General features: G+C 36.6%; 2 protein-coding genes across 5 annotated transcripts in view; one reads left to right on the top strand and one right to left on the bottom strand.

Annotated features, from left to right (window-relative positions):
• Positions 1 to 13,228, top strand: part of LOC127154068 (uncharacterized) — a 301,907-nt gene that overhangs the window by 9,063 nt on the left and 279,616 nt on the right. Inside the window, exon 2 of one of the 4 annotated variants that reach the window (XM_051095467.1) lies at positions 1,263 to 1,419. The exons of the other annotated variants lie outside the window; for them this stretch is intronic. Coding sequence (XP_050951424.1) covers positions 1,410 to 1,419 — 10 coding nt within the window. The 5' untranslated portion in view covers positions 1,263 to 1,409. The remainder of the gene's footprint in view (positions 1 to 1,262; positions 1,420 to 13,228) is intronic. 4 annotated transcript variants of the gene reach the window in all.
• Positions 1 to 13,228, bottom strand: part of LOC127154072 (immunoglobulin superfamily member 10) — a 154,568-nt gene that overhangs the window by 29,525 nt on the left and 111,815 nt on the right. The gene's annotated exons all lie outside the window — the stretch shown is intronic.

The raw sequence follows: 13,228 nt of genomic DNA, 5'->3' as shown, positions 1-13,228 counted from the left end.
GGCTCTTTGGTTTCAACAGTGTTCTGATCGAATCTTCCATTTGTCTGATTCGCTCTGATACCCTACAGTATTTTCATACACTCCAACAATACATCAGTTATTAAAAAAACAAACATATTATGCTTGACATTGCTAAAGATTTTGACATACTTGTCTTTGTTGACTAATAGATCATTAGTAACTGATAAAAGTAATTGTCCACTAATCATATTTTTATTATCATAATAAATTTTTATCAGTCCCCATGCTACGGAACTGGTCCCCCACCTAAATAGCATTAATAACCTCCAACAGTACCAGTATTTCTGACCCCAAACCACCCATTTACATCACAATTGAAAAACTGTATTTCTGAACCATATTTATGTAAGTGAATATGAGACACACACACACACACACATAATAACCATAACAATAATAACAATAACAATAAAAATAATAATTATAATATAGTTTAAAGATAAATATTTTTGTAACACTTTACAATAAGGTGTAAAGTAATGTATTAACTAACATGAACAAACTATGAACAAAACATTTATTGCACTATTTAATATTTGTTAATGTTAGTTAATAAAAATACAGTTGTTCATTGTTAATTCAAGTTAGTATAAATCTAAGAAATCTATTAATTGAATTAATCATATAAATCTTACAAATCTGGGGTGATTAAGTCTAGAGAAAGAGATCTAGGTGCACCTAATCAGAGGAGCAAAAAAGAAGAAGTGAAGAAGAAGTGTTCAGTATGGGGGCACATCTGCATCAACGCATGACTACTTAGGAATAGATTAATGATGTGCTGTGTATTTATCAACCCCCAAGGCACAGGCTGTACAGGATATAACAGTTTGGACATAGGTCTCTAGAGACCCAAACATTTGAAAAGTTCAGATGCAAAACCAGATAAAAGCCATCTTGGTCAAAAATTAGATAATGAAACTGAGTGAATGCTCTCGAAACATGGTATACGTCCATCGAATACTTTTACTTCAAAGTTAAAGATTCAAACATAGATAATTTGAGACCAGAAAGACCACGTATACAGTACACAATGTACATGTTGTCTTGTTAAATCATGAAAGAACTGAGTACATAACTCTTAAGAATTAATAATAATTAATATCAATGCAAAAAACAATTCATGAAGCATTTTGTAATTAATTCATAATGCATAACTTCTTATACGAATATGTGAATTTCAAAATCCAAATTCCATCAGACACACTGATACTGACAATAAACTGTTTCCTTTGTACCATAAGAGAGTCACAGGACTCACATTCACCACTGAACACAACAATGAACAATTCTGCTGTGATGATGATGATAACGAAGAAGAACATTGCGAAGGGTTACTGATGATGACTGGAACAGGCTGACAAGCTACAAAACATCAGAGAATAAAAAGGATGACAGACAGTGAGTGTTTCCATCATCTTAAAATACAAAATGAATAAACATTTGAATATGTAAATAGTTATAGGAATATTCTAGGATGCTACCCTTTTAAAGGTTCTAATTCAGTTCTTAATGTAATGTTTTTGCTCAACAAACCTTCACTTATTTGATCCAAAATACAGAAGAAAAACTGTAGCACTGTAAAATGTGATTACAATTTAGAAAAATGTTTTCATTTTAAAAAGATTTTCATCATCATTACTCCAGTCTTCAGTGTCACATGATCCTTCAGAAATCATTTTAAAAAGGTGATTTGATAATCAGTTATTATCAATGATTAGCATTGGAACCTGTGATACTCTTTTCACTCTTTTCTTTGAAATATTTTCTAAGTCTTTACTATCATTTTGTATCAATGTAACAGATCCTTGTAATTAAATTGTAATTTATTTTTTAAAAAAAAACCCTGACCCCAAAGTAGTGTGTATTGTTACAAACAATTTCTATATGAAGTAACGGTTGTTCTTTTTTAATTATTATTATTATTATTATTATTATTATTATTATTTTAATTTTCATTAATCTCCGTTAATCTCCAAATGAATGTAGAAACAACATAAAGTCAAAAAACAGTTGGAAATGAAAGGAGAATTTTTGGGAATAGAAAGAAAGACGGCATAATATCTCGTCTTAGAATCGGACACACTGCACTTAATCAGTCAATCATTATATATAACAGGAAAACATGAGTCTGGACTTTGTGTTAAGTGGGATCTTCCTGAAACACTTGAACATATTTTATTAAAATGTAAAGGATATGATAACGAAAGATTACAACTTACAGAAGCCTTTGAGTCTCGGACCTTTGAGTCTCGTTCAGCAAAATGAACAAATCTTTTTTTGAGTCATTTCGTTCATTTTAGCAAAATATAATCAAAATGTTACGTGTTACCTCCCTAACACATCTACTGCTTACACAAACGTTGATCACACTACAAACAAGACAAAACTATAATGCTATAAGAAACAGAAAAGATTAATTTATTGTTTACCTGGGTCTATTAGCGCACCTTGCCTCTTATCTGACAAGTTTTCGGGTTTGAGTCGTTCGTTCATCACGTGACAGCCCAATAAGATAAACCTATGCAGTCTGAGCCGGAAAGAGAATTGATTAGTTAATCTCTTGAGTCCTCGGGTTTGAGTCTTTGGGTTTAGTTGTTTGTTCATCACGTGACAGCTCCATAAGCTAAACCTATGCAGTGTGAGCCGGAAAGAGAATTGATTAGTTCATCTCTCGAGTCTTCGGGTTCAAGTCGTTCGTTCATCACGTGACAGCCCCATAAGATGAACGAACGACTCGAAAAACCTGAAGACTCGAAACAGGTGAACTAATTCCAGTACGGATGTTGCGCATGCGCGACTGAACGAATCACTCCCCGAGACGACTCGTTCATCCCGAGTCACATTAAAGATTCGTTCAAAATGAACGAATCGTTCAAGAACGACCCATCACTACAGTCGATTCTGTTCCCCTCCGGAATTCCTGTTCGCCCTCGAGCAAGCGTATCTGCTGTCTGCGTAATTAACCCGACCAACTGTTAATCAAACTTTGCCTAATTACGCGGAAATCGGAAATTCGCAGTCTTTTTTCCAACTTTCAAGTTGATGGTAAGCAACATAGGCGGAGACGACGAGAGCCAATCATGATTTTGTCTGAGCCATGAAAAATCAAATAATTCTTTTTTTTTTTTTATTTTATTTCTATTATCTTATTATTTTAGTGGAGAATAAGTACGTTTTTAGCTAAATTAATTTAAATTTAAGCCCCATATCCTCACGAGTCGCGACTCATGGTTCTCAACCTTGATAGAGAGAACTGACTTTTGCAAGTTGTTTGGCTACATCAGAAACAAGTTTCCCAGTTATGAGGAAAGTAGGGCACTGGCTCCAAATGTCAGTGGCACATAGCTTCAAAAAAAAGGTACAAAACTGTACCTTTTAAGGTACAAGTGGCCATCGCTGGGGTGGAACCCTAAAGGGTACAATTTTGTACCTCTAGTCAGAGGTACAAAATTGTACCTTCTAGCTTTGTAACATTTAAGGGGCAATTTTGTACCCCAGGGAACAACTGTACACACTTGCAATGAAGGCAAAAAGTGTCCCTTATTAAAAGCATCCTCGGGATACTGTCCCAACCAAACAAAATTTCTACACGTGCTAGCAACCTGTTTGAAATATTGATGTTTTCCTTCAAACCTTAAACACCATAAAGAACGCAAAGGCCCATAACATAACATCAAGCGAGAGTAATGGATTAAATAATGACATTTTGGAGTGAGAACATCACCAAATTCTTTAACTGTACATGACAAAAACTCAGAAACTAAGAGATCAAGAGTGGGACGCCATTCTTTTTTTTACAACTGGTGCCATTACAATGTCAGAAATTTCACGACAAAGTAAGTAGACATGCCAGTAGCTACAGCCCTCAGGAATTCTGTGTGCTACCAAGAAGGGCAGCAGGCGAAATAAACACCATTTCTGTGAGGCAGATCCTACTATACTGCAGTTTCTTCCCAAAATTTTTCTGAAAGAGGAGCAGGCTTATTTTTCTTATCATTCTGTCCAATAGTAAGTTTTCTCAGCTCTTCGTTGAACTCTTGTATGGTTATGACTTTCTCTCTGTGAGCTTTACTTAAAACAAGCCACAACACTAAAGGAACTACGCCTTCCAGAAAATCATGCATCACATCCGGAGGTAGAGACGTTGTAATATTAAAGTACTTTAGTTTGTGAAAAGGATGGCCTCCCGTAACACCATAAATGGTTTTGGTGTCTGGATTTTCCTTTACACACTCTAAGTGGTATCTGTGGACATCTGCAGTTCTTAAAACAAAGTCAGATTCATTAAAGCATCTCTTAATGTCACCATGTGTGGCCATGCAGTACCTACAAATTCTACCAGCATTAAAAGACTGAATCCACCTATTAAGTGAGAGGAAAGGTTATCAGCAGATATAACCGCAAGAGCTGCACAAACATTTTTTTCCGGACCATCAACAAGAACATTTATTCCTTCTGATGAAAGCTTTTTAAGATCATCTATCAATGGCTTTAAAATTTCATCCAATCCAAATTGTTTTACATGTAAAGCAAGTAAAGCTAAATGAATATGTTTTAACTGAGAGCAATACTTTGTACCCACATTTCCAACAGTATAATAAATTGCACACAATTTGTGCTTGTTACGTTTAGACCCCAGTGGATTACATACTTACATTACATACAAATTCATCTTCATAAAAATGTAATCTTAGGGCTTCTGGATTACCTGCAAAGAATTTGTGGTTTTTGAAATGAAGTCCATCTCGATAATCATTTAGAACAAGTTCATCTTTTTCTACATTAAGCTCAGTTTGTATTTGGTCCCAAATGTCCTCATGAGAACAGCATTTCCTTAATACCTCACAAATAGGAACATAAGAGTAAGTTCCAGACTTGTTACCACTTGAGTCTCTTAGTGCGTACTGTACAGGTTCAGTCATGTCAAATTTTTCTTTACAAAACTCTTTTAACATGTGTGGAGACCTAACAAGTCTTGAGGCCTCTGAAAAAAAATCTGGGGACTGTAGCACTTCTTGAAGTTCTGGACATGCTGCAAGATCAAAGCCATTTTTTTCTAGATGATATACAAGAAATTCGTCATAGTTCTCTTTAAAAAAACTAAACAGGAAATTAACATCATCCAAAATTTCTTGCTGGACTGACTGAGGCAGGTGATTTTTTTCTCTGCATTTCAAAATAAAGACAAAAACGTTTTCTCTAAATTGCTGCAACAGCTCGTTCATGTTTGGGGGTGCTAAAAAAGCAACATCAGTAATACATTCTTCCTCAACTTCCTCAAGCAGAGGCAGAGGGTCAGTAGTCGTAGTCGTAGTTGTAGTAGTTGTCGGTTGTAACACCGCATTTTTATGTTTTCGGCAAACATGACATTGTTGTGGCAAAATAAAACCGACTCTCACCAAAGTAAGAGACAAACTCAGTCAAATGTCTTTCATAATTTATTCTTTGCAAAGAAGGTCAGACAGTCATACAGAAACACAGGTTACTGCAGAGTGCGACCCAGAAGGGAGGACTCACTACAATTTGTATCTCTTCCCTAGCCTTCAAGGTTACATCTCCTAACCGGTAACTTTCCACACATAGTAAGAGTCAGACAAATACATTCTGCTACATCATACTCCCAATAATCAAATCTTTATATTTAGGGCCCTAACACCCTTCTCTTATGTCATTCTTATAGCAGGTTTAAATAAAGCAGACCCTTACACAATATTCCATAAGCACATAGATGAGTAAAATTAATTTTTCTTTAACAATTTCCCCCTTTTTATCATTCATTGATAACTACTCACTAAATTCATTACTACTCACTCTATTAAGTTAAAATGTTGAATTACAATAATTATTAGAATCATCCTAAATCACTACATTCGCTATCTGTGAGCCGGGCTAAACGAATAAGCACTGTTATTGCATTCCTGACATGTGTCAGACCCTCAGTCACTATACAGACACCAAACATGAGTGTTACTTACAATTTCAAATCTCAAAGCAAATTTAAGTCATCACATCACATTTATACTTTTAATTTCTGATTTTCATAAAATTGATCACCCTCTTAAATTTATGAAATAAGAGAAAACATGCTAACGTTGTTTTGTGGGTACAGGCCCTAATTTTCTGCAAGCAAAAGTGAGTATATATTTATAGACATAGATATAGATTATCATTATTTTAGGCTTATCATCAAAACTAAATGCCCCATACTTTCAATACCAATTATTGTCTCATTAAGTCATTTAATGCATTTCACTGTAACTTCTACTATCGCTAGCTCATCTTCACCCATGTTCAAAAACATGTTATTAGGATGTACATCAAATTTAACCATTTAATGGGATATACTAGTTTTCACCAGTCTCTGTACTGAGCTGAATACAATCTGAAAAATACATGGTAGGCCTAGTAACAATCCTCCTGCCAAAATTGGTAACACAGTATCACACAGCCTGTATCCCCATTCTCCCCACAAATTTGCTAACCATTCAAACCTTTAATTGTTTGCTTGTTCAGGCTCTTTTACGGCCATTTTCATGTGAGTAAAAGCACTTTGTTTTTAAACCGGACTCTGACATTTGTTGACATGTGCCTCAAATCTCTTTACTCCATCTGCTCCTCCCCCTGGGTGTAGATGGGACTTTTCTACAGTGGTTGGCATGAATCCACGTGGTTCTTTCTTTCACAGCCGTATGGGTGATCAGAAGCACCTTTAACAGCCCCAGCCACCTTTTTGCTTTCCAGCTCATTCCCCTCAGGTCTTATACCACCACAAAGTCACCAGATTTAATGTCATGCAAGTCACCTGCACACAGACATTAGACAACAGGGAAGACATTTCCTTGCAGTAACTCAACATGCCATGCTCACACAATTCTGTTGATGGCAGCTGTTGTTTGCCCCCTTCCATTCCAATAAATGGTGGTCTACCATAGAGAATTTCAAATGGCTCAGGGTTACCCTGGATCTCTTTCTCATTATCATTATTATGAGAACAATTGGGAACACCTTAATGCATATCAATCCAGTTTCCTCACAACACTAGGCCAATTAGGTTTTTTTTTTTTCTTATAATATTTTATCATTTTATCGCTCCACCTGAGCTGAATGTCAGTCAACAGAGCCTTTGCTACTGCTGCTGCTGCTTGGGAAATTTTTGTCACTTTTTCCACATTGTGAGTGTTACAAATAACACATCTTTAACAAACATTTTCTGCGAATGTTGTGAACACCTTTGTAAACCACAGTTCGTTTAATTTGTACAACCATTCCCCCTTTCGATGCATGGTCTAACCCATGCGTCGTCTTAGCATAATGAGCAAAGAAGTGTCGTGGTAAACAAGGCCTGCCATCACAGCTCATCCAAACACCATTGGTCAGTGCACATCCTGATTGTTTCCCCTGGTCTTTCCCTGCTCCTAAAAAAATCTGCATGCTCTGTAAGTACGAAGAAACATCAATGTTATTTTCAGATAACATGGTACACTCTATTTCTTTTGGCTGTTTAGCCACCGCGGCCTTCGCTGCCGCGTCTGCTCTGACGTTTCCTGTTGATACAGAATCTTTGTTATTTGTGAGTGTTGCACATCTACGAATGGCTATCTTATCAGGCAGCAAAATGGTCTAGTAAAGCTGCCACTAAAGGAGCATGTAATATTGGGCACCCATCTGAAAATATTCTGTGTTTCCACAGTGCTCCAAAATCATGCAAAACTCCAAAAACGTATCATGAGTCAGTGTAAATGGTTACACATTTGTTTGTCATGAGTTTGCACGCCTCTGTTAAAGCCACAAGCTCGGCTGTTTGTGCTGAATAATTTGATGGCAATGAGCCAGAGGTCACTATTTCAAATTTAAAAAATTTCTGCCGTTATAGCATAGCCCACTTTATTTTGACCTGTTTGTGATGTCTGAATGGGGAACCATCCACAAAGAGGATGTTTTCGCAATTTTCAAGTGGTATGCCAAAAGATCTGGACGTGGCGTAAACACTTGATCGAGCGCTGTCAAACAACAGTTATGTTCCTCCCCATCCTCCTCCGTCGGAAGGAGGGTGACAGGACTCAAGTTTGTGCAACGTTTAACGGTTAAATTCGGCATATTGAGCAAGATAGTGTGGTATCGTAACCAACGAGCCGTCGATAAGTGTGATGTTTTTTTGTTCTTGCAGAATCATGGACACTGCGTGTGGCACCATCAATGTCAGGTCAGAGTACCCTAAGAATTCTCTAGACGCCATTACGGCCTTCTCAGCAGACGCCACCGCCCTCAAACACTGTGGCGGACCTGCTGCGACTGGATCTAACTTGCTTGAAAAATAGGCCACAGGTCGTAGTCTGTCCCCATGATGCTGCAAGAGAACAGAAGTCATAAACCCATTTTTCTCATCCACCATCTGAACAAAAGACTTAGCTGGTACCGGTAGGCCCAAAGTCGGCAAAGGAGACAGTTGAACTTTCATGGTCACGAATGCCTCGGCCTCCTCCTCTGTCCACTCAATTTGTCACATGACTTCAACCCCTTCCCTATTCTTAGGGCTCTCAGAGGCTGCTTGATAATTGCATAATTTGTAATGAATGTCCTACAATATGAACACATTCCCAAAAATGACAATATTGGTTTCTTTGTGATTGGCTTCAGTACATCTTTTATGGCCTGCACTCTTTTGTCAGACAGGGACTTACTGTTGGGTGTTATGACATGACACAAAAATGTTACTTGTTGTTTTACAAACTGTAGTTCTGGCAGGCTGACCTTGTGGCCCTCCTGAGCCAAATGCTGCAGGAGAGAGACAGTGTCAGCCACATGTATTCATCTCTACTAATAAGAAACTAATAAACCTTTAACATATTATAGCAATACAGTTCCAACTGTCAGGGTCAAAGGTTCTAGGCCTCTTTGAAGCACTTTATCTATCGTAGGGGTTGTTTGAGAAACCCTGACTCAAACACTTAAATTTATAGCCTTTTGCCATTTAATTCAAATGCAAACTAGTAGCCACTGTTTTTTGTCCAGTGGCATGCTAAAAAATGTTGCATCTTGCTGAATTTGTGACAAGATTGTGTATGGATTTGGCACTGATGGGGCCCTTTGTCTGACAGCTGCATTCACTGCTTGTAAATCTGGGATAAAACACCATTCTTTAGGTTGGCCCTTATCTCTTATAATTTTCACATTAAATATTGGAGTGCGCACTGGAGAATCATTACATGGTACTATTATACCCTCTTTCAAATGTAACTTAAACACTGGTTTTATACCCAGTATTGCCTCTGCATCAGAGGATCCTGCTGTTGACACGGCCTGTAATCAGATTTTAGAGTGATTACAACCGGTTCACATCCCTTGATCAAACCCACGTCATATTTGTATTTTGCCCACAATTTAGGAGGCACCTCTGCCAAAGCAGGGTGTATGTCTGAGATGCAAATATTTGCCATGCAATGATTTACTTTTGTGCTTTTATCAATAGGGGTCACAATTCTATGTCATACTTGCAGTCTGACACAAATGCCCCTAAACTCTTACGGTGTTTCATACCCCCACCTCTCTCACACCAGTCTGTTGCATGAACAGATTTCTTCACAAATCTCCCTACTTCACACCATGACTGATCCCTGGCCTTGGAAACAGATAAGTGAGGCACAGACTCCAGTGCCACTAGACAAAACGGAAGCTGTTTTTTCTGTCAGGCTGACTGAAACTGTGCACACATCTTCTGTCCAAAACATTTTATCACACCTCAAAATTTCCCCTTCTTCCTCTCTAAACCAATCTTTCTCATATTGTTCATCTTTTTCTGGTACGACATGTGACGTGCAATGTAAATTGTCAGACAGCATGATTTGTGTATTAAACGGCTTTGTTCGATCTTTAGCCAGTTCACACATCATCTGAGCCCAATCTTTATTTTTTACCCGCCATTTGTAGGCCCACTGAGGCTCCGCTTGCAGACAGCACAATTGCTCCTCCTGTTCCAACACTCTGACACCCCAGGAGTCTGCGACGAGCACTAAATTTAGTTTACATAAATCGTGACCCATGATGGGTACAGTGCATGTCGGTAAATAAGTGAATGCATGTTTTAACCCCCCGGCCTCCCTCTGTTTCACAATTCAAAGGCACTGTAAATTTTTATACAGAAGTGGACTCAACTCTCATGTTTGTAACAAATAAATATTAGCGTGGCTGCTGTCATTTCACTTAATGAATCACTTGCTTTGCTGTCTCACCACAAATGGCTATGTGTAACGAGTGCGTTGGCCAGGTCTAGGTGCGCCCTATTACAAAATGGGCGGAACTGCCTCAGAATGTAAAACGTTAATCACTAATTGCCGGTGTTACAATATATTCGGTTCCTGAAATATTTGGTTCCAATGGGTGGCGCAAGAGTGAATATTCATGAGTTTCCCCTTTTGTGGGCGTATCTTTGAGACAACGCGAAAATGAATGGAACTGAAAAAAATAATGCACGCTCCTCTAATCGCTACTTGTTTAATGGATTATTTGGAAAAGCTAACAACGTTTCAGTGTTAAGCATTAAAGCATTAACTGCAACAGTGTCAAAACAATGCATTTGTGTGATATGATAAATTGTCTATAAGCTGTGCTGCTTGATTGAATACAGGCGCACAGCAAAACAAAAAATAAACTAATAACCTATGCTAACCTATACATGAAACAAACCATTACAAATGTATCTGTGACCAAATAAACTGTATAAAAGCTAAACAGCTTTTTTTTGTTTATTAGCCAGTATTTTCTTCATATTAAACTGGATATCATGTTGAACTATTTTCAAATTCAGACACATATTTTCTCTTATTATTATTAATTTTACTTAAAAAAAAAAAAAATCCCTCATTCACCTGTTTGAGAATTACCAATCTCCAAGTCCACCCAAAAATGACAACTCTGTCATCATTTAGTCACCCAATTGAAACCAGTATGAAAAAACATTTTCAAAGTATCTTCTACAGAAGAATGAAACAACAGTTTTAAGGTTTTTTATTTATTTTTATTTTTGAATGAACTGTCCTTTTAAAATGGACCCACAAAAGCATATGTCATTTTTTCCTTTATTGTATTTAATTAACAGCCAAATATATAACATTGCTTTTTTCATTTTCAGAAAAAATAACTACTACTAAATATTAAAATAAATAACATAGGCATAAGCATACATTGTGTCCATTCTTTGACCAAATTTTGCACTGAAAAACCTTTTTCATGTCATGTTTAAGAATGGTCTTTGAAAACATCCAAAACGTCATAACCCATAGTGTTGTTAATCATGTTTAACATTTAAAAATCTTATTAAAAATCACATTTTTTAAGCATGCATACAATGGAACCCAAATGCCTTTGTCAGCCAAATTCTGTTCTCCTGTCTCCTCCTGAGATTAATATCTTTTGAGATTAATTAAATTTAATATTTCAGTAATTTACAAACAACATACTTTTATGTTGACATTTCTCTAATGTCATACAGGTTAACAGACATTATCCTTTTTAGTGTTTTACTTTGAAAATTGTATTGTAATTATTAGTTACATTCATTAACTGTCACTCTGACAAATGCATTAGGTAATTGTAAACAAAATCAATTGTTATGAATATAACTCAAATTGAAAAGACAATGACCATTTTATGTATATAGAATAAAGCAATGCAAAATTAATTGACTGTCTGGTGTCAAGTGTCAGGCCTTGGCACTCAATGAAAACAGCCTCTATGTATGTCCACTTCAATGTCCAGTTCACACAATTACCAGATGCCAGTGACTTCTGCTTTCACATCCAATCTGAAACAGACAGTTACTTTACATGATGATAAATATATGTGGAAACATCACAAAAACAAATAAAAACCATTGCCATCATGACACTGGTAATGAAGACATGTATGATTTCTTATCCCAATTTAAAAATAATATTATTGGAGTAGCTGATGGCCTATGTCCAAAAAGACTGTGCCATCAGAACAATGCTTTAAGGTTTATGCACTGTCTAATTACAAATTATAATGACTACAATATTAACATTTTAACTGCAAAAAAAAAAAAAAAAAAAAAAAAAAAGTTACGAATGACACAACACACCGGTCTACTTTTTATACATTTTATTTTAACACAGATGCATTTGTAGAGGTTTGTTTCATGTCTAGTCAACAGTTGAAGTGGATCAAAAATTTTCAACAAAGTTTTTCTTAAAAACCAAAACAATACCGTTCTTGTTATAGGACAGCTTTGATTAACTTTTTTTTAATCCACTTCAAATGTACTGAATACAGTACTGCAGTAATAGTCACCAATGACAACTAGTATAGGCTAATCAAATATTCAAGTAAAAATGAAAGCACCACAAATTAAGTATAAAGTTAAACACATCGAAGAGACACAATTTTAACCGAGCTTAACATGGGTTATTCACTTATTGTTTGCGTTGCTTCATGCCTGTAATTAAGCAAATCAAGCAAAACAGCTTATAGACGATTTATCATGTCACACAAACTATGGATTGTTTTGACACTGCTGCAGTTAATGCTTTAATGCTTAACACTGAAACGTCGTTACCTTTTCCAAATAATCCATTAAACAAGCAGTGATTAGAGGAGCATGCACTAATATTTTCAGTTCCATTAGTTTGAGGTTGTCTCAACGACACGCCCACAAAAGTGGAAACTCATGAATATTCACTCTTGCGCCACCCATTGGAACCAAATATTTCAGGAACCGAATATATTGTAACACCAGTTTGGGACAGTATCCAGTATTTTGAAAAAAAAAAAACCTGCATACAGCCCTGCCTACATTCATTCCAGAAATCAAGTGTGGGAGACAACCACTGCATGGTAATGAGATGCTTTTTCGGGGATCCAATCACAATGGTCCGCTGTTTACAACTAGTATTAACATCCATTTCAAATACGATTTCTATTCATGTCAGATTATCCAACATCACTTTCATTGCATCTCGTATCACGTGGCTTACGCGAATGAAATAAAATTGTTGTTATTACTGTTATTAAATTCAATGATTGGTTCTCCAAAAACAAACCAAATTAAAGCTGCAAGCAGCGATGAAAGGGCCCTCGCACCCGGGCTCACCGCCGATCGGTGGCGAATGGTGGGCACTATGCTTTTAACATAGTAAATTTAGGAGGAATATGTCAAAGTCATTTAGATGTGCCAAACTTCCTGCTGCCAGCT

This window comes from Labeo rohita, chromosome 22 (genome assembly GCF_022985175.1).
Source record: "Labeo rohita strain BAU-BD-2019 chromosome 22, IGBB_LRoh.1.0, whole genome shotgun sequence".
NCBI lineage: Eukaryota > Metazoa > Chordata > Actinopteri > Cypriniformes > Cyprinidae > Labeo > Labeo rohita.
Note: the sequence above shows the minus strand (reverse complement) of the source record. Positions and strands in the feature narration are given on the sequence as shown.